Here is a 25,134-nt window from a genome sequence, read left to right as displayed (position 1 = left end):
CCTACTTCGCTCGAAGAGGCGAGTGGGGAAGGACGCATGGAGATTTACGAGCGGCGATAAATTTTACGAAGTCGTTCCAGCAGCAACGACTAATTGGTCATCGTTCCGGCACGGCGAGTGACAATAGGTCGATCATCGGTGGCGGCAACATAGAACTGAGCAAATATGACTTCGTAACAAATCATTGACGATCGTGGCTACTATACACCGGGGCCGGAATGTGTTATTGCGGGGAATAGGGGATCAAACGGCGGGCAGTGATTATACGCGTAACAGCCGTAAAATAAGCAATAGAAATACAAACAAAATTGCGGTGGTAATAAAACGAATGTAAACGTGTCGCGAATATATTAGAATAGATTCCTGGTTATTTCAAAGCAAGCCACGTCGCCGTGAAAGACTGAATCTTAGAATTTGATCGCTTTCAATAAAATAAACAATCTATGTACGTGTTTACATCACCTAAAAAGGAGAATCACATTCGTGGTCCAAGATATAATTACTTTATTTTTTCACGAAGTATTTTATCCAGTTTAAACTTCTTTTTAAATAATTGTGTATTTATCATCGCCGGAAAACAATATTCGTTATAAAACACGGGGGTTCTGTTTCATAAATTTCGTGCGCGATTATAAGATATACATGTAACTTTGTGGTTAATTTTTTGTAACTTGTGGCTGACAATGTATACAGAATATATTATACATAGGGTTTTGGTTACATAAGAATTAGTTGAGGCCTTGTGGGTGAGTTACTTAACAAAGTGCGTATGTCGGCGCATTGACCTTGGTATTATCTTGTTTTGATGCACCGCACCCTTAAGCGCTGAGGGGAACTTAAGGAGTGATCTAGAGCACGTAATGCAACCGAAATAAAGCTGATGAGATGTTGAACGATAAACGTAACGGCGCAAGAATGTGCTGCCAACGTCATGCTATGGGTACAGGCTTAAAAAAAAAACATGGAATTTTTAAAGTGTTAGCACCAGCCTGGTATTTAAACCCGTGTTATAACTATGTATTTTAACTCAAGATAAACGTAGATCTTAATTTAAAATATACAGGTAGGAAGTCCTACAATGTAACACGAACGCCATTGAACCAGGGTTTACGCCAGAGTTGGCCCACTGCCTTAAAAACAAGCTATAGTTTAATAGTAAAGTTGCGGAAATAACCACAAACTTAATATTCTTCACAAGTTATTTCCCAAAACCTGACATATCACATACAATATCAAAGACAAGACCAAACCATTAAACAGTGACGACGCCAGAAATTGGAGAGTAAACGAGCTAATACAACTTCCTGTCTCTTGGAAAAAGTAATCTCAATCCTCCTCACGTGCAAAATGAGGATCATTGCTTCCGGAGGAGAAATTGATAACCCTGATCTTGGATTAGGCGATGGAACAAAGGAGTTGAATCAGGGATACAGGCGAGACGTTGAGTTTACTGGGTCGATTAAAAGGAGATTTAAAATTTCTTATTAGATCGCTAAAGTTAGCTCGTCAACGGGAAGAGCTTATAGACAGGTGTGCGGATAAATTAATAACGATTGCAATTCGTCAACTGCTTTAAAATGGGTAAAAGGGTTGACGTTTTCGACTCGTTTCAGTTTAAATCTCGTTCTAATTGCTGCGGTTCCGATTACTTAGATCTCAGCCTTTTACCAGTTGCGTTTTGTGTCCAACTATAAACGATCTTGAAGATTTTCTGTCATTCAACTAATCTTTTAATTATTATAACTTATGTATGTAAAATTATAAATCTTAAGTCACAAACTGAAACAATATATACAAATACAATGGACTAACCGCATCACACCAGTCTGAAGACTAACCGCATCACACCAGTCACACCAGTCTGAAGCAATATCTATCGGGGAACCTAATCTGTACTTCAAGTCCTACATATAACAAATATACATCTTCGTCAATGCCTACGCACACACGCGTACATTATTGTACAAACAAAAAACATTGAAGAGTAATTTAGTAACACGTATCATTATGCTTGGAACAATATAGCGCTGACTTATGAAACGGGATACGTAATGACATTACAAGCTATTCACTAGATGTAATACACCTGTAAAAACAAAAACGAACCGTTCCGACTGTTTTGAAGGAAAACTGCCGTAACGTGTTCTATAAAAACCTTTTAAGTTACAATATAAATTTGCTACTGCGTTTTAACACTTGTAGTAAAGTATCTATGTTTCCTAACCACTTAGTCCTAGTTACTACTCGACAAAATCTGAAAGCTCTTGAACAATTGTACTGCAATAGCCCTTCAATGGGATTTCTCGGGGCAGAGGAACGGACGAAATGCCACAAAATCGTTTGGCGTTCTCTGTAATGCCGTAAGCTGTAATGATCTGATCGGAAAGGATAAAATATACAAGGAATTTTAATTGAAAGCTAATTACGTCTTTCTTAATACGATTATACCGTACAAAGCAATCGAATGATACATAAGATTAATATATCACGTCTCATATGAGTATATAAATAGAAATAAGCTACATTTTTAAGACTTTAAATTTGAAATCACAGAAAATAATCCAAAACTACGACGTAAATTCTTTCTGCTTTGTCGCAATTAGTGAGTTGTGAGTATCTCTTTCTCGTTAGCGATTGTGAAGTGCCCTCTCTCGCACGCTGGTGATGCGCTGTGGTGTTTGTTACTTTTAATCTTTCGTTTGATACACTCTAGCCACTCAAGAATGTTACACTAGTACGCAGCTCTGAAGTGGACGTTACGTACCGCAACTGTTGATAAACTATAAATGGGCAATTTCCTAACTAAAAACCCATTCTCATTTTTTAAGACAAACTATATGAGTTGTTTACCAGAATTGTCTTTCTGCTGCAACTCTGAGCTGCCTAAGTGAGTTATCTTACCGGGCATGACACCCTGGCGTTGCGCGCTATACAGAGCGTGACCTATAATTGCATGAAGCGAGATCATAACACAAAAGACCTACTGCCCCAACCGCGCCAATAAAACGCATTGAGCTGAGTAAAAGGGTCGGTGGTTCCCACCACTTAGGTATATACCGCACTGTCATAACCATCAGCCGGTTGAGATTTACGAGAAATTTGCGGCAGCGTTATCTTGAGCAGTGTAACAGTTCGTCCCTCAATGGTGACTGATGCATGAAAACAAAATCAAAATCTAGGCCAGCGCGTCGAATGATGTTGCCAATACAGGTCTAAATCCAAATACACATTTCTGATCCTTAACCCGTCAATACTGCTACTGATAGCTAACGACATAGCTAACCTACTCACTGCCTTGCTGTTTAATTGGACTGAAAGTTGGGTCCATGGGCAGATATTCTTTAAAATACCGATAAGAAAAGTCATATACTAACATGACTCACTGATTATGGACCTATGATATACAGTCTATTCCAAAAATAAAACCAGAGGTATTACACTTTCTGTGACATATACCTGTTCTTGCCCGATTACTAGCCTACAGTATTACTCTAATAGGCCAAACATTATTTCTAAACACCTCAACTAATTCTACAGGATAAAAAACGCAACAATTCTGGTTAAGTCACTTGTGATTGCACCCAACCAACTTCTGACGTATAGAGAAAAGGAAATATCCCAGCTGTCGTTGTCCCTACGGCCCAAGAAGCGAGTAATAGACTGAGCGACCAGAGAAACAGTAGTCGTGAACTTGTGACGGACAAAACGTCATTCCAAAACAATTTTCCACAATCCCAGGACAAAGACGTCACTCAGATTTGGCGCTGAAGGATCGCGGATAACAGAATGAATGTTAAAAGCACTGCTGGGGTTCTGAAGCGAGTTTACAATATGACGTTTTTTTTTCAGTAAGACAATTACGCTAGTTCCCTCTTTTACTTGTTAAAATCTATTTTAAAGGTTTTAATATAAATTAACTTGTCTTAAAAGTGGATATAGTTAAAGCCAAAACTACTAACACTCAGCAAACAAACACACCAATGACAGTTCTATACAAAAACATGACTCGTGATATAACATAATAAATCGACTGGTTTGCCACGTAGCGTTAAGCGTTTCAAAACCACACCACGCTTTTATACTACTATATTAAATATAAAATAAAAGAAACCGAATTAACAAAACAGTACTATACCATGGCTCGCTGTTCAACAAAAGATAAATCATTTAAAATGTTGAAACACAACAAAATAACAATTGTTAATAAAAATTTGTTTATGAATGACTATTGGAATTGCGCCACTGTGCTTTTCTTCCCAAGAATTATACTAAGGCGTGATACCAAGCATGTAATTCGATAACTTATTACGGCTCCTTAAGTTTTAAAAACTGCCGACCGAACAGGAGCAACGCGATAATTTGCTGTAATAACTTTCTAACGTTCTTACTAATTTGTGTGCGATCTTGGTTCATTTATTTTAGGTTTAATTAGACGCTGGAAAGCTGTCTTCAGTATCGTATCGTTACATTACTGCTATAAACCGGCGTCCCTATATATAAACAGTGCATTCTGTCTATATATTGTTTATATACCGAGTCTGCTACAAACACGCCTGAATTTGGCAAATTTAATTTCACGATTTTCTGCTACAAAGTCTAAAAATTTCTTATAAAAAGTCGCTCACAAAAAAAGTCACAACTAAAGAAACGGAACAATATTTCAGTACCTTGCCAACTGAAACTATACATAACACAAGGTAAATCATAACAACATATTGCTAAAACGAAAAAGCCATTGGCAGTAGCACCGCTTACAATATTGCTTTCTACCCAAAGCGTAACATTTTCATTTTAACGCGGGCAAAATGTCACAAGCTTAAATTTGATGCGGTTTTGGTCGTCATGGTAGGACGCCAGTTTTTATTAAAAGTGTTCAGTGTAGACTTTTGCTGAGTGTCAAGTTCAAGGCTCCTGTGGAGCGAGTTTCGCTGCAGAATTATATTTCAGCGCTATCATATCATTCACATATGGCGGGGCGAGGCGTAACATAGTAACATACCAGATCCCTCATAGGCTTGAAATCACATTAACGTTGCGTGTCGAATTGAAAATCCAATTTTAAAAGTGATTTTATAAGCGTACAAAGTATTCGCAATAAACATGTACAGCTTAGGCCTAAAACAGAAAACAGTCACTATCCGCGCTCAAAACATTCCGCATAACTACTATTTCCTATGTTCTGCTACTATTAATGCAGCAAAGTTTTTTTAAATTGTCAAAACACATTAACATTAAAATTACTGCAAAGTTAGGGTAATCCTTTAGCTGGTGGCCACCTGAAATTTTGGTTTTAAAATGTTCTATAGCCCTCACTGATACCTGCTGTCTATTTTTTTTTCAAAAAAGTCGGGCGTTCGTGTCGAAAATTAACTTTAAAAATGCACAAAAACATGCTGTGTCACCGTAATTCGTCTGATTTGCGTAAGGTTAACGATTTATTACGTCACAATCGCGGTCTGTTACGTCACAATAGTGGTATATTACATACGTTATAAGACGGTATAGCCTTGTTTTTCCCCACTGTTTTAACGTAGGAATCAAACGTAACAATACGCATTCTATGACGTAATAATCCAACCTTGGTTTAATTCATAACGGCTGATGTGGAAAATACGGTGACGCAGCACGATTTCGCGCACTTTCAAAGTTAATTTTCGACACGAACGCCCGAGTTTTTTCAAAAAAAAAATATACAATGAGTATTAGTGAGACCTAAGGAACATTTTGAAACCAAAATTTCAGGTGGCCACCAGCTAAAGGATTACCCAAAGTTAGATTGATAAAAACAAAATATACATTACAATATAAATCGGCATTCTGGTATATATACAACTAAAATTAGTACCGGTACCTTTACAAAACATTATTTCATAAACATAACTAAACTGAATTAAATAAACAACTGATGAACTAGAAAACGAACACGAAGCCATAACGCGTGTTACTAATTACTACAAATCTCAAGTTCCATTTGTTTTAAGAAGACCTCGCCATCTTTTTTTCTTGTCTCGCTTTTAAACTGCACGATTGTGACGTAACAATAGGTTGTTGCAGGAGCAGCAAGAACGTGTTTTGCGTACTGGGGACAAAATAAGTTTTAAAAAAGATTTTACATACGATGTTAAAACCTTTAAAAATGAATATCTCTATAGAAATCGCAATCAGTATTAATTGTTTATTTTAAAACGAGCTCTAACTTTCGACATTTTCCCGTTACTTTAAAAGCTGTGTATGTTTACTTTCGGAAAACATACAACAGAAACAAAGCGGTGATTAGCGGTGATATCGTCCGTACACTAATTGCAACAATCGATATAGGCTCTTTGTTTTCGTGTAAGAACTAACCCGTTTCTCACGGCTTCACGCGTTGTAAAACGCGTTGTCGATTTTACAACGAGGTATTTTAAAGCATTGCCCGTTTCAGTAAAGAATTCTCAATTGATCAATAATAAAAAAAACTCCCAAAGTAGTTTTATTTCTAACGCCGATTCTCATTCGGCGTTCAAAGCTATTCGCCGCGTTTCCGTTTCATAGGCCATCAACCTCCAATTTTAAAGGCGCAGGTATATAGTGAGTCACCATAAATGCTATAGTTTTCATCTAAATTCAAAAAAACGTTTATAAAGTGTGTATAATGTTACCTATAGCTTCAGAAAGCCCCAACTAAATGTCATTTCCAACGGCACGTTATATAGACCGTTCTTTTTAGCAAAGACCATGACCGAGAATGCGTTAAGTTAATTTGTTCACAGTTTCCTCTTAGCCAATATCTCTCAAGCACCTGCTGTTCCACTGAAAATTTACGGAAATCGCGCCATTTGAATTCAGGTGCTACTGTACAAGAACGTTAAAAGCGTGATATTGAGCCACCTGTGTTACGGGTAGTTTGGCACGGAAGCCAAAATTATACAGTTCTCCTTCTCGATATACCTAACTGTTTGCTTGGTGTCATGCGAGTTTCCGCCCAAATTAAATGCACCATTACCCTGGCAATATTACGAAAAGTTATTATATAATAGATTGGAATAGGATGGAACATCGCTTTATTCTATTTTATCGTCCCATTTGGAAGTAATCAAAGAACGTTCAAAGAATAACAAAACCGTATCGTTACGACTCCCATAGACCGTTGTTAATTGTTTGAAACACGCGATCAGGATACTTGATTATTATGTCCCAAATGTTTCCTATCTTTCTCCACTCTAATATATTGTTCAAAGCACATTACAAGCATGGTATATGCTATACGTTAAACCAGTAAAATCCTATATTATTTATAATAGCTGTAAAAAAAGACCTTTTATTACGCGATTTCACAGTCAGTAAAATGCTATACCTTTTACATAATTATAATTTGCTGCTGGAAGCTCATTCTTCATTTCTGAAGCAGGCATGTCGTGTTAAATGAGTCGTAGCCGGTTAACAAGGCGGTTTTCTGACCCTGCTACACCCAGGGGATCTGTACTCATATTTTTTAAAGGCGGGTACTTAAAAACTCTTTGCGCCTGCGCGGCAACGTCGTTTATAACTTGTTGCTAGACAAAACACCCATTTGTTGCCTAATTTTTCTATACCGGAGCAACCAAGCGCAAGTTACTATGTCTGGCTAGCACTTCAGAAGTAATGGGACTTCATATAATAATGCATTGTTTCATAACGTTAATGACATTTTCTGAGGTTTATTGTGAAATTTACGTTTACGATCGTAAAATGTTAAGTGCGGTGCAAGCAACTGGAGTATAAACTTCAACGCGTGATTAATGCGCTCAATACACAATTCAAGTCATAAACGTGAATACATCAATTATGTATTGCCCCTTAGAAGTATTTTTCTGTATTGTTTTTATTGAAAGAAAACGAAATAAATGAACTACGCTCTGACTACATGAAAAAACGTTTTTGGTACGAAACGTAAGTATGCCAATATGACATAGATATTTCTAAACAACGATTACTGCATCAGATAGCCGAAAAAACGATCTGCCATGCACATTTTTATTGCTACTGTACTCTAGCGACACCTAGCGGTGTTAGAATATCGCACTCAAAGGTTAACTGAGTCAAACTTTTTATCCTGCATTTACGTAAAAAATCATTGCTTCCCTGCAATGAATAAAAAATACACACGAATAAAATTATCCACAACGAAAAATGCAATGACAATTCTTCTATACGGTGGCAAAGGTGACCGGAAACAGATGTTTTCTGCATGTTTAGCTATGTAACAGAAAATGAGTATTAGTTACTGCATGTGTTTGTCATAGAAAATTAGTGGACTCAAATACAAAAACAAAGTAAAAAAAATAATAATTCCTTAACGCGAAAATGCAACAATTTAAACAACTTAAATTTTGCAACAGAAGAAATATTTTCTCGGTCGACCGCCGCAGGGAAATCGTTCATGCAAACAAATATTGTTTTAATGAAACCTGCATCCGCACATATGCTATTAATATCCACTTACAAACTAGAGTATAAAGACTGTTGTTTTGTGTTAACAGATAGTAGACGGTCGTTGTTTTCTTTTGGCGCTTGGCTATTACAACATTGAGGTGATCACTAAAACATTACAAACCAATTTAGTTGCAGGTAATACAGTGTAGGTATAGACCACTTTATAGTTCAGCATAATTGTAAAACATTTAGAGTGACTTTATTCTAAATAACAGTTGGTGGTAATTTAACGTTATAACATATGTGGTAAATAATAAATATAGTACTCTGCTTGGGGTATATTTTATGGTGTTCGTTTGATTGCAGCAAGTAGCCCTACCTTGCATATTAGTGTGGACTCCACTTTTTTAAGTGATAGATTGAAAGTTGTGTTGCATAAACTCTAGTCTAGAACGTTTGGACAGTAAATATAACCTATGCAGAAAACAGTTGTGTCGCAGCAGCAGTAAATACTGTGTGATAAACCTTGAACATACACAATGAACCTACAGACTATGAAACCGGCTGCCATTAGAGAGCTTTTAAGAAAAGGATTGCACAAAAATGAAACAACAGCGTTTTGGGCTGAAGGTAGGTTTTTATGCGTAAAATTGTAATATATTTCACAACTGATGCATAGTTTTAACGTCATAATAAATAAAGCTCTCTGTTTACTGGATGTTTTCCCTTCCGTTTGTATCAATTTTTTGTGTTTATATACGAACGTTTTTAGTTACTTACTCAGTATTGCAACACATTCTTTCTTGGAGCAATCATTGGTTAAGCGTCTGCTGTTTTGAGCGGCTGCAAGCGTACGAGACGCCGCGTCGTTCGAAAAAAGGAAACACACAGCAGTTCTTTTTCTGCCACTGTATTGTGGTCATTATATTTTAGTGTTTATGTTAAAACCGGTTTATTATGTTTGAAGAAGGGTAAAGGTAATATGCAGGTTTATGTAGGTGTGCGACTTTGTAATGCAAATGAGAGTAACTTGTATTGCCGTAATTAGTGGAGTTATCAGTGATATGCAGTTAGCACAGGGTGCCTCTTTCGTTGTTGTAGTAGCTCATACCTTTTGCATAGACTTTTTCAGTGGCATGGTCAGTAACATTTTTATCATATGGGAAATCCCATGCATCGGCGTAGGCTACGGCCGAATTTAGTTTCAAGCATTTGTTCAGAAGCTGTTCGGTTTTTTTAAAACTTTGTTGGTAGCCTATCTTTAAAACACATTTGAGCATTTCTATCGATGCACAAATTTTAACTTTATCCTTGGAAAAAACACTGGAAAAAAACACTGGACTGGAAAATAACAGTCAAAGGCGCTACTATCCACCAGGTTACTGTCCGAAACATCTGCTGGTTAGAGTTTAGTATCCGGATAATAATTTGGTCCATCTTTAGAATAAAAGACGTTAACATCCCCATTCATACATTCACGTATTTACAATAGGATACAAGCAGGCCAATCTGGCCGTGATGCCGAGCGCCTATGCTGCGGATTTTAAGAAGTTTGCTCATGGGAACGAAGGCTCTCTACCTGTTCTATACGTTAGCGAAGTGGGCGAAACTACGGCTGGTTATCTCAGCCAACATAGTAAAGTCACAACTGACGTGCCCGCTTACCAAGTGATTTCTAAAGGGAAAAGAAAGATAGTTGAAAATTTGAAAGGTATGAAACGTAACATGTGACTATAATATGTATACTGAGGTGAATTGACAATCACTTCAGTATCTTATGGTGAAACTTTACTGACTGTGTGTATGTGAATCCGTTACTTAATTTCATGCGATTTATATGCTGTATAAATACGAATAAATGTAAACTAGTAGTCTCTTTTACCAAGCATCACAGAACTTGTATTTATACATTACCTAATTCAGAATACGACTGGTCGGATATGGTCACTTTCTACATCGGCTGCAGTTTCTCATTCAACAAAATCATGCTGGAAAACAACTTACTTACACCAAGCGCGAAATGCGTCTCAATGTACAAGACGAATATTGAATGTTACCCCAGCGGTCCTTTCAAATGTAAAACCATCGTAAGCATGAGGGCTATGCACAGGGATAAATTGTCGCAGATACACCAGATCACGTCCCCACTAAAAGATGTACACGGTGCACCAATACATTATGGAAATCCAAGTAGGTTGGAATATAAACGTATAATTAAACTTGGTTTGCTTGGAACGTCACAGTGTATTTACATATTTATATTAACAGATATGTTTCAGTATAAAATCAAAGTGGTAATTATGAATGATAATTATAAATGATGTTGTAAGTAACCTCCGTTAACATCAATGAAGTTTTAGACTCTTCTTATTTTGTATCTAAACACCTTAATCAGTAAATATAAAACAATATTACTATGCTTAGTAACTTTCGAACATCATGTGGATAGACCAAGTAATCTCTATTTATTACAGGTGCAATTGGAATTCCTAATCTTAAGGATTGTTTTGCCGGTAAAACTACCGATTTCGACGCTGATGAAATTCCAGTGTTTTGGGCTTGTGGTATGACTGCTTTTGAAGCGATATCTACTGCAGGTTTAGAGTTGGCTTTTACGCATGGACCTGGATCTGTCTTTCTAACTGACGTTCTCCAAGAGAATATAAAGGCAGCAAAAGACCCGAAAGAGTTGTGCGAAGTTATAGAATACAGTCCTGGCATGTACAGCGCGTTGTCAAAGCATGCTGTCGATAAATTGGAAGCGTTGGATAAGATCGTACAGTGTGATCTTGGTAAGAGAGGAATTGATCATCTTATCGTGGAAGGAGATTTCATCAAAGCTGCTCTTGCTCTTTCTCATGCCAACAAAGTTGCCATAGTAACAGGAGCACCGGTGCATCAAACCCACGAGCAACCTGATGAGACAGATGGTCTGCCAGGTAAGTAACATTCATGCGTAACGATTTTTTTGCATGACATTGTGTTTTTTCCAGGTGTGATTAGTTTAGCTGCCGCTCTACAATCTCTGGGTAAAACCGTTGACGTGCTAGCAGACTCCTACAGTTTCACAGCAACTCAGAAGATTATTTCGAAATGCGTAGAAACAGGGTTGCTCAAAAGCCCAGTTACAGTCATACCAACTACAGACTTCAAACTTTTGGATAAAAATTCGACTCCAAAATTTGACGTATTCCTCTCCACTGAGAGACTCGGAAAGGCTAGAGATGGAAAATGTTACACCATGCGCGGAGTCGACCTGACTTCGCACATTGATCCGATAGATAACATCTTCCAAGAAGCAACCGATCACCCAGATATTGTTACAGTTGCTATTGGCGACGGAGGGAATGAGATAGGAATGGGAAACGTGCTTGAAAGTGTAGTGAAAAATATCCCATTGGGAGAGAAAATTGCATGTTGTATTAAAACCAATGCCCTAATAGCTGCAGGTAAAATCATGCTATCTTCTTATTTTTGTATATAGGTATACCAAGTAAGGTTCTATTTCATAAGGGTCGCTAATTACATAAGGGTCGCTAATGGTGTACCAGAAAGATGTTCCGAAGTACGACGTAGTAGTTGCTGCCAATAGCATTCAAGATTTAAGTTCTGAAATCAAACAGTTGACTAAAGATATCACAGATGCAACTAAATTTCCCAATGTTGTAGCAATTACTCTTGTTGATAAATCGGAGAAGAAACCAACTGATAACATCAACAAATCCAATGAAATACATGCAGGACTTACAATTCAAACAGGTAGAAATATTAGGTCTAAGATGCACACTGTTTTATCTAGTAGCTTAATGTAAACTTTTTATTTTCAGCAAATTTAAACTTGGCATTCTGGTCCATGTCATGGTCTTTGTATACGTTGATGTCTTGCCCCATCCACGAACGTTATGTGAGAAAAGCGATTGGTTTTCCTATGGACGTTGCTGGAATGATGAAAAAATGGCTACCAAGTATTAACACGGTAATACTAAACAGTGCAATACGTTTTATGTTCTTTTCTATATGGGTGAGGATCTTGTCCAAAACATGCCATTAAATTAGATTTGGCCCATCACTGCAACATGCAGCTTGCTAATGTATTTAACATAACACATTAACTGAAACCGGAGTTGTTCAACTTTATATTTTGCATGCTTTTTAAATAGGTTAAAAAAACAAAGTCAATCATGCAAGAGTGTTATACCGCTGATACTACGGGTAATACTTCCAACGTCTTAGAAAACCTTCTGGTCGAAATGGAGCAAATTGCTGACAAAAAGTAGGCCAGATTTTATTGTGCATATATAATCGTCTGGTATGTATGTTTATGTTTATGACATGTATATTTGGTTCGAAATCCATCTTCAAGCTTATTAGCAGGGTGCGGCGTGTCACAATAGCTTGTCAAATAATAGTTGTGGTATGGTGGGGGAAGATGGGACATCTTTAGCATATAATGTTCAAATATCCTATTTTAAACAAATAACAACGGTCTATGGGCGTCACGAGGATAAGGTTTTATAATCCCTTGAATGTTATTCGTTTACTACCAGTACCAAATGGGACAAAAAAATAAGGCGAAAAGGTGTCTCATCCTCCCCCACCCTATGTAGGTCATTATTTAACTGTTAACTAACCTGTTTTTAACCATAGCCTGTTTAGTATACATTCAGTTTACTCGTTTCTTGTTTCGTTTTAAATCAGAATTTTATCTTGTTTATAAAACAAACGGTGTTAAATATTGCCAACAGCGGCATATTTGAAGAATATTATATTAAATCGGTGAAAGAGTTAAAATGATGCTGTATACTATATGCAACAATAACACATCATCGAGCCACTATATCAAGCATTTGTTTCAATATCTGCTGATGTTCGTTGTCAAAATACATTCCGTCAACTGACAGTAAAGCTGCTGGAGATATCCCATCACGAAAACCAAAGCTCTCGGCGATTGCTAATATTTGTCGCTCCTGAGAATTACATGTATTATTTCGATCATATCTCCTTGAGGGCACATACGCCCACAAAGATAGCAGCGACGAGTATTGAACCTACTCTGGGATGAAATACTGCATTTCAGTTTAACTATAACCTTAAAAGTGCTTACCCTGTCCGCAGTAGGCAATGATTCATTCATAATTTCATCCACATTAACCGGGAACCCAACAGCTCTTCGTACATAACGTTCATGGATTGGGCACGACATTACTTGATACAATGCTAAAGCCAGCCCGGAGCATCCCCAGTTCGAAACTCCTGAAAAATACGAACACCATTCTGTTACATTAAATGAATGAATGGGTGAAACTTTTTTACCCTTGCCGAGATGGACAACGACAACCTTTAAACACTCCCACTCTGGCATATATAGGGTCGTGCACTGAACTCGGTGTATCTATAGCTATAGAGGCAGGCGAGGCTTATGTGTAATGGTGTCGTTAATTAGCGACCCTTATGAAATAGAATCTTACTTGGTATACCTATATACAAAAATAAGAAGATAGCATGATTTTACCTGCAGCTATTAGGGCATTGGTTTTAATACAACATGCAATTTTCTCTCCCAATGGGATATTTTTCACTACACTTTCAAGCACGTTTCCCATTCCTATCTCATTCCCTCCGTCGCCAATAGCAACTGTAACAATATCTGGGTGATCGGTTGCTTCTTGGAAGATGTTATCTATCGGATCAATGTGCGAAGTCAGGTCGACTCCGCGCATGGTGTAACATTTTCCATCTCTAGCCTTTCCGAGTCTCTCAGTGGAGAGAAATACGTCAAATTTTGGAGTCGAATTTTTATCCAAAAGTTTGAAGTCTGTAGTTGGTATGACTGTAACGGTGGTTTTGAGCAACCCTGTTTCTACGCATTTCGAAATAATCTTCTGGGTTGCTGTGAAGCTGTAGGTGTCTGCTAGCACGTCAACGGTTTTACCCAGAGATTGTAGAGCGGCAGCTAAACTAATCACACCTGGAAAAAACACTATGTCATACAAAAAAATCGTTACGCATGAATGTTACTTACCTGGCAGACCATCTGTCTCATCAGGTTGCTCGTGAGTTTGATGCACCGGTGCTCCTGTTACTATGGCAACCTTGTTGGCATGAGAAAGAGCAAGAGCAGCTTTGATGAAATCTCTTTCCACGATAAGATGATCAATTCCTCTCTTACCAAGATCACACTGTACGATCTTATTCAACGCTTCCAATTTATCGACAGCATGCTTTGACAACGCGCTGTACATGCCAGGACTGTATTCTATAACTTCGCACAACTCTTCCGGGTCTTCAGTGTTCTTCGGTATGTCTTGAATGACATCAGTAACAAACATTGAACCAGGCGCATGCGTGAAAGCCGTTTCAACATTTGAAGTGGACAGAACTTCTAACCCAGTGACACCACAGCACCAAAACACTGGGATATCATCTTCACCAAACTCTGTTTTATCTCCAATGTAATCATTGAGATCATGAATGCCAATTGTACCTGAAACGCAAGAGCATATATATTATACGCAGACACAGTATATGATGTATATAGTACTGTGGGGTAAAATGGAACACCTGTAGCTCATAATATCCAAATGTCATAATCGTGTCTTAAACAACTATAACAACTGTTTATATGGGATCGTGAGGATACAGTTTTATAAATATTTGAATGTTCTTTGTTTTCTACCAAACACGTCGAAAAAATAGAATGGAAAGGTGTCCCATCCCCCACCCTATACTGTATATAAGTACAGTAAATTTACTTGGTTTTCCATAATGTATTGGTGCTCCGTGTACGTCTGGTAACTTCGACGTAAGCTGGTGAACTTTTGCCAATTTATCCTTGTGCATAGCCCTCATGCTTACGATGGTTTTACATTTGAAAGGACCGCTGGGGTAACATTCAATATTCGTCTTGTACATTGAGACGCATTTCGCGCTTGGTGTAAGTAAGTTGTTTTCGAGCATAATTTGGTTGAAAGAGAAACTGCAGCCGATGTAGAACGTTACCATGTCCGACCAGTCGTATTCTTAAGAAATAAAAAAACATTTGGTAACATTACTGCACTGTACCTATTAAAGACGGGAAATAATTAGGTTAATACGTTCAGTAATTCTATATTTTATCCTCGACGCATATGTTGTACAAACCCGCACCTAATAGGTTTTCTGTTTTGTTTTTCACTCCATTAGTAATAACTTGGTACGCAGGAACATCTGTTCTAACATCGGCATCTTTACCAAGTTTTCCCGCAGATGTTTCGCCAACCTTACTTACATAAAGCAATGGCAGCGCTCCAGAATTCCCAAGAGCAAAGCTTTCAAACTGTTTTGCTAGTCTACTGGGCAAGATAGCCAAGTTAGCTTGCTTGTACCCTGAAATGTTACACTTGCATTACTTGAGCGTAAAACGTAACACAGTCAGGCTAAACAACTTTAAAATATATTACCTTCCGCCCAGAATGTAGTTGGTTCATCCTTATGTTGCCCCTTTCTTAAGAGTTGTCTTAAAGCTGGCGGTTTTAGGCCTTGAAGCATCATTTTAAACGGCTTTGCCTCATAAGAATACCACAACGCATATACTGTATCCAAATACTACGTAGTAGCTTGCGGTTAGAACATAATATGATATACAACGTTAGTATTGCTGCTGCTACATCGTAGTGTACGATTACGCTAGCTTAACGGATTGTCGTTTCGGTTGTTGATTTACTGAGAACATGCTATACCACCACGTACGGTGTATTTACTCTGGCAGTTTCAAGTGTCTCACAATCACTGGTGCGTGCAACCAACTTTTGCTCTACCATTGGAATTAGTTTGTTTTTTTTCTGTACTTAATACCACCATTTATTCTGTTAGCGAAGCTGGTTTATAGTCTCCAATTGCTAACAATAAACTGTCAACACTCTGTCGTAGACTGATGTATCGAGTTTCAACTGAATGACTCAGTAACATATTGTGTGGTGTCAATATGACTCGTCATATATATATATACTGCAGAGCAAGTATATTAACTTTAATTAAACAAGCGACAAACAGTTATACACGCTATTAATAATTTGCAAACAGTCAACAAATTATAGGTAGAACTATGAGTGTACTATGGTAAAACACAAGAAATATTTTGACGTATAAATATGACGTCACTTTTGACTCGTTGACGTCATGGCGCCTGCTAGCCGCTGTACTTCATCTGCAGCTAGAATGGTAGCGTTCCCATCACATAGCCTATGCAGACAATGGTAAGGCCCTTTATAAGTTATTTCGTACATTACGGGCCGCTCGACTTCTCCATGGTGCAAGATTGGGCCTTCAGGTTTCGAAGAAAATTGCAATTGTCTAACCGGCCCGCCTAGTGGGACTTTAGCGGTGAAGAGCACTTGGCCTGCAATTTAAAAAGGGGAATATTTCAGTTCAAATATATAACCATATATATATTTTGCCTTATATCCAATATTATTGTGTATGTAGTCAATTTTCAAATTATTTTATACGCTAGAGGAAATATAGGCTTATAAGTTGGCTCATTGCTCCACGGATTCTATCGCATGGGCCTACCCAAAGTCCATAGAAATCACTTGGACTTTGGGCCTACCCAGATACTAAAGCCTATCGCTTTCCCGGAGCTAAAAGACCTAAAACTTATTATTGCTTGCACACGTTAGGGCCAAAAATTAGGCCTATATATGTTCTCCCAAACACACAGACTGTTACTGCATGATCTTTATAGGATAATAAAGCCTATTGCTTTCCAAAGGTGTCTCAGACAATATATATTTTATAAGAACAGAAAAATGTTACCGAGTTAAAAAAGAATAGACCTAATAAGCATATATAGTAGGGTAGGGGAGATAGGACACCTTTTCATTCGACTTTCAGCGCCCTATTTGGTAGTAAACGAAGAACATTTAAAGAATTATAAAACCGTATTCTCACGACTCCCATAGACCGTTGTTAATTGTTTAAAATACGATCAGGATATTTGATTATAATATTCAAAATGTGTCGTCCCGTCTCTCCCACCCTACTATACTTAAACACGTTTGAAAGCCTAAGCCAATCCTTACTTTTGGGGACCATACAGTGATTTCCCATCCTGAAGTCTGTTGGCAATATGCGTCTTATGCTCAAGAAGTCGAACTGCTGTAATGAATTAAGGTTTGATTCTCGCCTTGCCGGAACATAGGTGTTTGCTTGGATTTTGGTCGTGCGTGTGTTTTTTGTAGTTTAATGAGGTTAACAAATATTATCTAAACCATAGGGAACTTGTACCTTGTTAATCAGTAATATAATACCGTGGAAAAGGATGGGACACCTGTAGCACATATTATCGAAATATCCTGATCGTGTTTTAAACAATTAACAACGGCATATGGGAGATATGAGGGCACGATTTTATAATTCTTCGAATGTTTTTTTTGTATATAGTACTAAATGGGGCACGAAAATAGAATAAAAAGATGTCCCATATTACCCCAACCTACCATACAAATATTATTTAATACACAAAAGCCAAGCGACAGCACGCCCCACTTTACTTATGAATGATTAAATACACACCATTGACGCTTACCAATCTTTGCTGGGGTCTTTTTTTTATTTATATTTATTCGCGATATTGAACCCACTCACAAATAACGTAGTTGTAACTATTTACGTTTCCAAAACAGTCACCAAAAACAGTAAATTAAACGTGCTGTTTTCGCAAAGACCGGGCGACCCGTCGGTTAATTAAATTCGTAAGAAAAAAAAACAAATAAAATCAGAATTCAGAGTTATACGTATCAAGTAAATTTCGACTGCAAAGCTCACAGCAAAGTTTTCTAAACGAATTACTGGCTATAAAGACACAACATGCAGTTGCGGCGGTGGTTGTTGTTATTTTTTTTATATTTCACGTTTTATTTTATACAACTGATCCGAGAACCTTTGCCAAGTACATACGGTAAAAAGTCATTCTTATTGTACAAATTCATTTTTCAACATTTGATGACGTCATTTGAATCGCATTGACGTCATCGCGCCGGTCATTCGCTGAACTTCGTCAGTGGATAGTATGACAACACTGCCGCCCGTAAGTCGATGGAGGCAATTATAGGGACCTTGAAATGTTACTTCGTACATCACTGGAGCAGGCTCTCCTGCCTTCACAACAAGTTCACCAGGCTGACCAGCCAAAATTGAACCATTTGGCCGCCCGAGTGGAACTTTAGCTGTGAATTTCACAGCATCTGAAAGTTAAAGTAAATCCCTTTTATCCGTTTCACTAAATTTGTTGTGTTTCAAGCGTTTAAGGTCGTGACGCTGGGACAAAGTGGCTTTGTCATGCCCTATATTCTAGAGTTTCCGATTTCGAGCCTCGGTGATGTTACATTGCGTGGGTGTATATTCACCCACAAAGTTGCATATACGTGGTAAATCTTAAGCGGGCACCAGGTGTGTTAAACAAAACACCCGTGTTATAACAACTATCCCGCTGTCCCGCCACACGAGGATAAAAAGTCACATTTCTTCATTCAACAATGAAATCATATGTGATATCCTAAGCAATTTTCGCAGCCAATACCATGCAACACTAAACCAATAAAAATCGGTCTTTATAGTAATTACAAAACCTAATGGTATTTTCTTCTTTGGTTTACAGCAGCAGCTGTATATCAATCCCATCTTTAGGTTTTAAAGTAGTTTCTTTAAATGCTCACTGCTGCTATGCGCTGCTAGTATAAATGCCAAACACATCAATGGTGCTTTACGCTGATAACATTAACTTGACTTTGTTATTGGTTGCAGTTAATAAATAAACTTGTTATTTGGTGCCTGTCCCAGAGTTGTTATCAACGGGTTAATAAATAACAGTGGGGTATATATAAAGTTATTGTGCGTGTTTTGTATATAAATGCATGTGGTGGTAGCATACTTTTGCAAACCAATATTTCTTACAGGTGCTATATAGACTTGTACAAGTAAGCTCATAATAAAAAAGTGTTTTCTTTAGATATACACCTTAAAACAAAATGTACATAAACCGCAATTTTATTAAACCTATTCGCAAATTAGTGCAAATATTTATTGAAGATTCGTTTTTTACTTGAGTTACAAGGCATAGATTATTGTGAGGCAGAAATTTTAAACAAAAAATTACAATTTATGTCCATTAAACGGTGACGTCACGTGATGACGTCACATCTGACGCATTGACGTCATCGCTCCGGCCAACCGTTGTACCTCATCTGAGGATAGAATGACAACACTGCCTCCAGTGAGCTTGTGCAGGCAGTTGTAAGGACCTTCAAAGGTGACCTCGTACATCACTGGTTGGGGATCCTCTGACTTGAGAACTTTATCCCCGGACTTACCAGCTTCGAACGAGGGTTTTGGACGACTCAAGATCATGGCTTTAGCAGAGAATTTTATTTCGTCTGTAATTTTATACAAAGATTTCATTATATAGTAGGGTGTAGGAGGATAGGACACCTTTTCACTTTGTTTTTTCATCCCATTTGGTAGTAAACAAATAATAATCAAAGAGTTATTAAATCGTATCATCAGGACTCCCTTAGACCATTGTTAATTGTGTAAAACTTCGGCACGACCTTTAGATATTGTGATATAGGTGTCCCATCTTCCCCCACTGTACTATAATATATTTTTAAGAGATATAATACCATCCATGCAAAGTTGCATAAATTATTTTAGTATTGCTGTAATAACACCTATATTGCGCCACAATATGAAATAAACCATTAGGCTCCAATAAGTAAAATTCGAAACTTAAATACAAAAGAGTCATTTTTGAAATTAAAAATTATCCGGCCCTTAGTTTTGATAAAGCCAATTAAAATTAGGCATTAAAATTATTTCCGCACGTGTAGAAACTTTCGTTTTCTGGCGACAACAGCTAAAGAACATTCCCATTTTTGAACTTGAAGGCAACACGTCTTTCTCGTAGATAGCACTAAGACACTGATGTTGTTTTCTGTATCCCACATACTTATCTTTGGTTATCTGCAGTTAAATTTTACTGCTAGATAAACAAATTATGTGGGTCCATGTCAACTACATAATAGGGTTAATAAGTACCGGAAAAACTTTTCTGCTGTTAGTTCTCTTGTTGTAGTGTAGTGGTCTAAACTTGTTCAAAAGACTAACATTGTATATTGCAGTTTTACGAGCAAAATTCGTTACTTATGGGTTTTAAATGTCAAGAAGTACAATCAAACCAAATAACTTAGTCAACTAAGATTTCTATATGCAAATTTCTTTGTGTATATGGGATAGCAGCTTATGCCACCCGTAGTATGTTAAGTGGGGGTGAAAAATAACTTTCAGAATTTATGTTGTTTATGGATTCTCTCAGTGTGAACCGTGACAAAAATGTTATAATTACTCGCCAATTAGGCGCCATGGGAACTCTTTGTGTGTTTTAGTTAACTGCGGTGCCTTGTGCGATTTTTTACCGTTTTTCCAAGTTCAACAAAGACAGAATCCATAAAACAACATAAATTCTACAAGACTTTTGCTGCGACGCCCTCTTTGTATGTTCTTTCCACCATTTTCACTCTTTAGTCGTTACACCAAACTGCAACGCATATAACTTATAGGACACATTTTCGCTTTGTTGAAACAAAGAAAATATATCTATTTTCCAAAATCTGGTTGTGTGTTTTAATGAAAAGCTTAAACTGTACTGATAAATAATTATAGTAATGCATGTTCGATTACTCTTTCTTAACTGCTGTCAACTTTATTAATGATCAAATAAAAATAAATATGTATAAAGTGCAATAACAATTCTCAGTTTAAAACACAATATTGTAAGTTTAAAGCAAAAGTTTATTGAGGCAATAATGTACCGCGTATACGTTTAATAACATTTAAATACCAATCATTTTCCTAAAATAGCGGTTACAGTGTGGTAAAATAAAAATAAAACTTTAAACACGAATTGCATAAGCGAAAACAGAACTTAATCTATAAGGCTATATAGCAGTAAATTAGCTTATATAAAGTTATTACAATTGCGTATGGTTGTATAACACTCTGCTTTCACTCTTTTTTCTCAGGAGGTTTACATACTTGAATTGGTGGTTGAACTTTCCAATAATAAACCGCGACTACTGAATGCACAGTGATAAAAGTTAGTATGAATACGCCAACAGTTTGAGTGCATGCTGATGCCAATGGTTCTCGCAAAAGTTCCCTGAATAAAGAAATTTAAATGTGTATAAAAACTTGTATTATACTTTTATTAGGTATTTTCATTTTAAATATAATTCTCTACTGTGGGGGAAGGTAGATGACGTTAACACATAATACCCAATATTGTTTTAATTGTTTTTAACGATAAACGAAGCTTTTTTAGAGTCGTGAGTATAAAATAAGTTAAATTATTCTGTAAATATGATTTCTTTACAATTAAACAGAATAAAAACATTTTACCCCGATCTGTATTTATGGCAAATTTGGTCACCGTACGTAGCAAAGAGATTAAACAAAAGGTATATATAAATATTATGTCAGTCTATAAGTATGTGTTTAGCAATAAGTATAAACTTACCCAGTTTCTATTTTAAACTTTGCTTCCGCTGTTACATGTTCAATAAGACGATTTTGAAAATAGAGTGATATTGCGACCAAAATGTGGAAAATTTGATGCGACGAACCCACGATGTCGAATTTCTCTAATAAAAACACAAAGTAAACCGTTACTGTGTTATTGTAAACCAAATAATAGTTTTCGGGTTCATACTTTGTATCATGTTAAATAAACGCAGCCATTTTGATAGTGGCCATAACACTTTTGTAAATAGGGTGGGGGAAGTTGGGACACATTTTCGTTCTATTTTCTCGTCCCATTTGCTGGTAAAAAAAAAACATTCAAAGAATTACAAAGTCGTATCCTCACTACTCCCATAGACCGTTGTTAGTTGTTTAAAACACGACCAGGATATTTAAATATCATGTGCTATAAAAGTGTCCCATCTTTCCACCCAGTATACTCTATATAATGTGTTATATTAATTTTCTGTTTCTTGCAAAAGCTGAATGTCCAAGTCTGCTTACAAATTATAAATGCTATGACCTCGCCTGTATATACATTGAATGTCACTTGATGCTTTATCCTTGCATGGCCGGAAAACGACAGTCGTTATAACAAGGTGTTCCGTTTCATACGCCTATACTCGTGTTAATTATCTTACGATTTGTCGTGTATGTTAATTACTAATTAGTTCTATTCTATATCGGTAAAGGTGCCACGTCATAGGACTCAGTGTGTTTCCTCATTACCCCAATATGTTTTAAGTACCTGGGTACCAACGTTCAGGTAGTTTTGCAACGTAAAAGAACATAGCGAAACAAGCTGCTATAAGATGGAGGTAGAATAAAACATGGTCGCCTTTCGTTGTACCAAAACATGTACTTTCAATTGCGTTACTTGAATAAAGGTACCTGTAAACGATAATACTTTAAGAATTCTTTGTAATTATATTTATATATTATTTCGTACCCTATTTGGTTGCAACAGCCAATTTTTAGAAAAATACCCAAAAAGTTATAAAAAGTAAAATATTATTATAAAACCGTATCCTCACGACTCCCATAGACCGTTGTAAATTGTTTGAAATACGACCAGGGTACTTAGATATTATGTGCTACAGGTGTACCATCTTACCCCATCCTACCGACTAAGTTAAAACTATATACATACCTTACTGCACAAGAAAAGTTTACCATAATTGCGCCAATACCGAACGGGAAAATCGCAAGAAATCTTTGAAATCTACCTAATCTTGGATGGACACTTGAACAGAATATTATGGTCGATAGAACACAATATAAAGTTAATATGACATGGGAATTCCTGCCTATATCTGAAAATTTGAATTGTTTTAGTGATATACAAATTTTCTGGTATATAAGGATTGGGTGTTTTTGCACCAATTGTATTTGTACACAAAATGCATTATGTTAGGTTTATCATAACAGATACATTTTCTATCAGCTATACATGTTAAAGATATCGTTTTTTTGCGAATAAAGTAAACATACTGTCATTTGCAGTGTGTTTTGAATATACAGTTTACACTTTACAGGCCAATTCTTATATATCATAGATAGAGTAATGCTATAGAACAGAATGTTTTACCTTCTGCCACATAGCAGGAAGGAGGGCAAATAAAAAGTTCAAGCACGAGTTGTACAGAGAAGCCCTGCATAATAATAGCAGCCCTATCGACCGAGTAGCACTTCCTAAAGCATAACTCCGAATGTGTGCAGAACGTGTGAGCTATCGTCGATGCAATAAGAACGTAAGTGACACCTGGAGAGAAGTAAAAATATAGCTAAGTGAAAAAATGACTTTACAGAGACTTTGTATATGGTAGTACGAATTGTCACACTTATTTTATATTATGTAAAGAATACAAATCTGCGAGCCGTTAGCGTATATAAGCTTATATATTCGCTAAGCTGTGAATAAATCAATGTAATTTATTTTATCCCACGGCGGAGCAATAATGAAAGTCCATCATATACGTAACACATACCACTCGTAGGCTACTGGTACGAGCTGTATGAAATAAAACACCGGTGTTATAACGACCGCCGTCTTCCGGCCAGGCGATAAACAAGGTGCATTTATTCTTCATTAATGTAGTGCAGAAGTGATACGAATCATCCTTACCTATGCTATGTACGTAATATCCAAAGTTGATTGGGTCAGTAAGGTCTTCAAACTTGCTTATAATGTTGTATGCCCGATGCACCATGAAGAAAAACGGAATAAAGTGAGTCCAGATGTTCCCCGTTTCATTATTGGCGTAAAACGCACTGTAATAAAAAGATGAATGCTTGTATAAAGAAATTGTACAGTATGACTATACAGAGTATAATAGGTTGGAGTAATAAGGGGGGCGTTTTTATTATCTTTTCCTGTCCCATTTGGTTGTAGACAAAGAATATTTGTCGAATTATATAACCGTATATTGAGTCTAAAAGAGCATTGACAAATGTTCAAAACAAGATTTGAACATATGGGTTTAAGGTGCCAATGGTATTCCATCTTACCCTGCCGTACATTATATTTAAAGGTTGTTCTATTTCTTAGGATAGCCTACCTTTTTATGCACTCTTTGAACGAGAGAGGTAACGGACGGTAGCCAGTTCTAATAAAGTCAGTTCGATACTGTACAGGGTATTCATCGCATTTACTCGAACGTACTGCATTGCAACAACCCATTTAAACTGACGTACGCACAAATGTAACCCAATATCTTACGCACTAAGCTATATATGCTGCTGCCCGCTCTTCTGTATCTTGAATGACTTTCTTATTACATATCCTACCATTTAACTCTGGTACATTTATGCAAGTGAGTCACTCAAAACATGTTTTGTATATGAACCAAGCGATGTAAACAATACGCAACTGCATTACGTGACACGGATGGCACGACGGTACTGACTAACAATAAGCCTGACTGTCAATTTCCGTTAGAAGCTCGATATGGTATAAAGAAGATAAATTGCCCATTAGTTCACTTTTAATTAATATCATACATACAAGAACACGTTTGCAATAATCCTCAATGCAGTGACGCTTTTACTGTTTTCGTTTGTCATATAAACATACATGGTAAGCCTTCGTATCTATAGGATTAAGATATTGAACGGATATGACGATTTAAAGAGGCCATTTTGTGGTTTTTATGCAAAATCTGGCGCCCTCACATACCCGAAACATCGTCT

General features: G+C 36.9%; 3 protein-coding genes across 6 annotated transcripts; 1 reads left to right on the top strand and 2 right to left on the bottom strand.

Annotated features, from left to right (window-relative positions):
* The first annotated feature begins 8,588 nt into the window (after nucleotides 1–8,588).
* On the top strand, nucleotides 8,589–13,185 carry LOC149729957 (D-glutamate cyclase, mitochondrial-like). 3 transcript variants are annotated; one of them, XM_089885801.1, is made up of 8 exons: nucleotides 8,589–9,024; nucleotides 9,887–10,105; nucleotides 10,318–10,584; nucleotides 10,869–11,333; nucleotides 11,388–11,544; nucleotides 11,930–12,153; nucleotides 12,222–12,370; nucleotides 12,555–13,185. In XM_089885801.1, exons 1-8 carry the CDS (start codon nucleotides 8,934–8,936, stop codon nucleotides 12,669–12,671), a joined length of 1,689 nt encoding a protein of 562 aa, XP_089741927.1. In that variant the 5' UTR covers nucleotides 8,589–8,933; the 3' UTR covers nucleotides 12,672–13,185. The 3 variants fall into 3 exon arrangements, with proteins under 3 accessions (XP_089741927.1, XP_089741926.1, XP_089741925.1); XM_089885800.1 differs by lacking the exons at nucleotides 8,589–9,024; nucleotides 11,930–12,153; nucleotides 12,222–12,370; nucleotides 12,555–13,185 and adding an exon at nucleotides 9,146–9,533 and having other exon boundaries at nucleotides 11,388–11,882; XM_089885799.1 differs by lacking the exons at nucleotides 8,589–9,024; nucleotides 11,930–12,153; nucleotides 12,222–12,370; nucleotides 12,555–13,185 and adding an exon at nucleotides 9,543–9,772 and having other exon boundaries at nucleotides 11,388–11,882.
* Nucleotides 13,123–16,238, bottom strand: LOC149729956 (D-glutamate cyclase, mitochondrial-like). The gene is made up of 7 exons (XM_089885798.1): nucleotides 15,834–16,238; nucleotides 15,541–15,759; nucleotides 15,147–15,413; nucleotides 14,417–14,878; nucleotides 13,907–14,362; nucleotides 13,499–13,647; nucleotides 13,123–13,361 (listed from the first exon to the last, which is right to left on the bottom strand). The coding sequence occupies exons 1-7, from the start codon at nucleotides 15,922–15,924 to the stop codon at nucleotides 13,218–13,220; spliced, it is 1,788 nt and encodes a 595-aa protein (XP_089741924.1). The 5' UTR covers nucleotides 15,925–16,238; the 3' UTR covers nucleotides 13,123–13,217.
* A 4,960-nt stretch (nucleotides 16,239–21,198) lies between these two features.
* LOC149729955 (membrane progestin receptor gamma-A-like) lies at nucleotides 21,199–24,895 on the bottom strand. 2 transcript variants are annotated; one of them, XM_089885822.1, is made up of 8 exons: nucleotides 24,669–24,895; nucleotides 24,504–24,606; nucleotides 24,071–24,216; nucleotides 23,534–23,707; nucleotides 23,096–23,258; nucleotides 22,694–22,836; nucleotides 21,944–22,067; nucleotides 21,199–21,586 (listed from the first exon to the last, which is right to left on the bottom strand). In XM_089885822.1, exons 3-8 carry the CDS (start codon nucleotides 24,153–24,155, stop codon nucleotides 21,433–21,435), a joined length of 843 nt encoding a protein of 280 aa, XP_089741948.1. In that variant the 5' UTR covers nucleotides 24,156–24,216; nucleotides 24,504–24,606; nucleotides 24,669–24,895; the 3' UTR covers nucleotides 21,199–21,432. The 2 variants fall into 2 exon arrangements, with proteins under 2 accessions (XP_089741948.1, XP_089741947.1); XM_089885821.1 differs by having other exon boundaries at nucleotides 24,504–24,893.
* Nucleotides 24,896–25,134: the final 239 nt, after the last annotated feature.

Source organism: Ciona robusta, chromosome 10 (genome assembly GCF_009617815.1).
Source record: "Ciona robusta chromosome 10, ASM961781v2".
NCBI lineage: Eukaryota > Metazoa > Chordata > Ascidiacea > Phlebobranchia > Cionidae > Ciona > Ciona robusta.
Note: the sequence above shows the minus strand (reverse complement) of the source record. Positions and strands in the feature narration are given on the sequence as shown.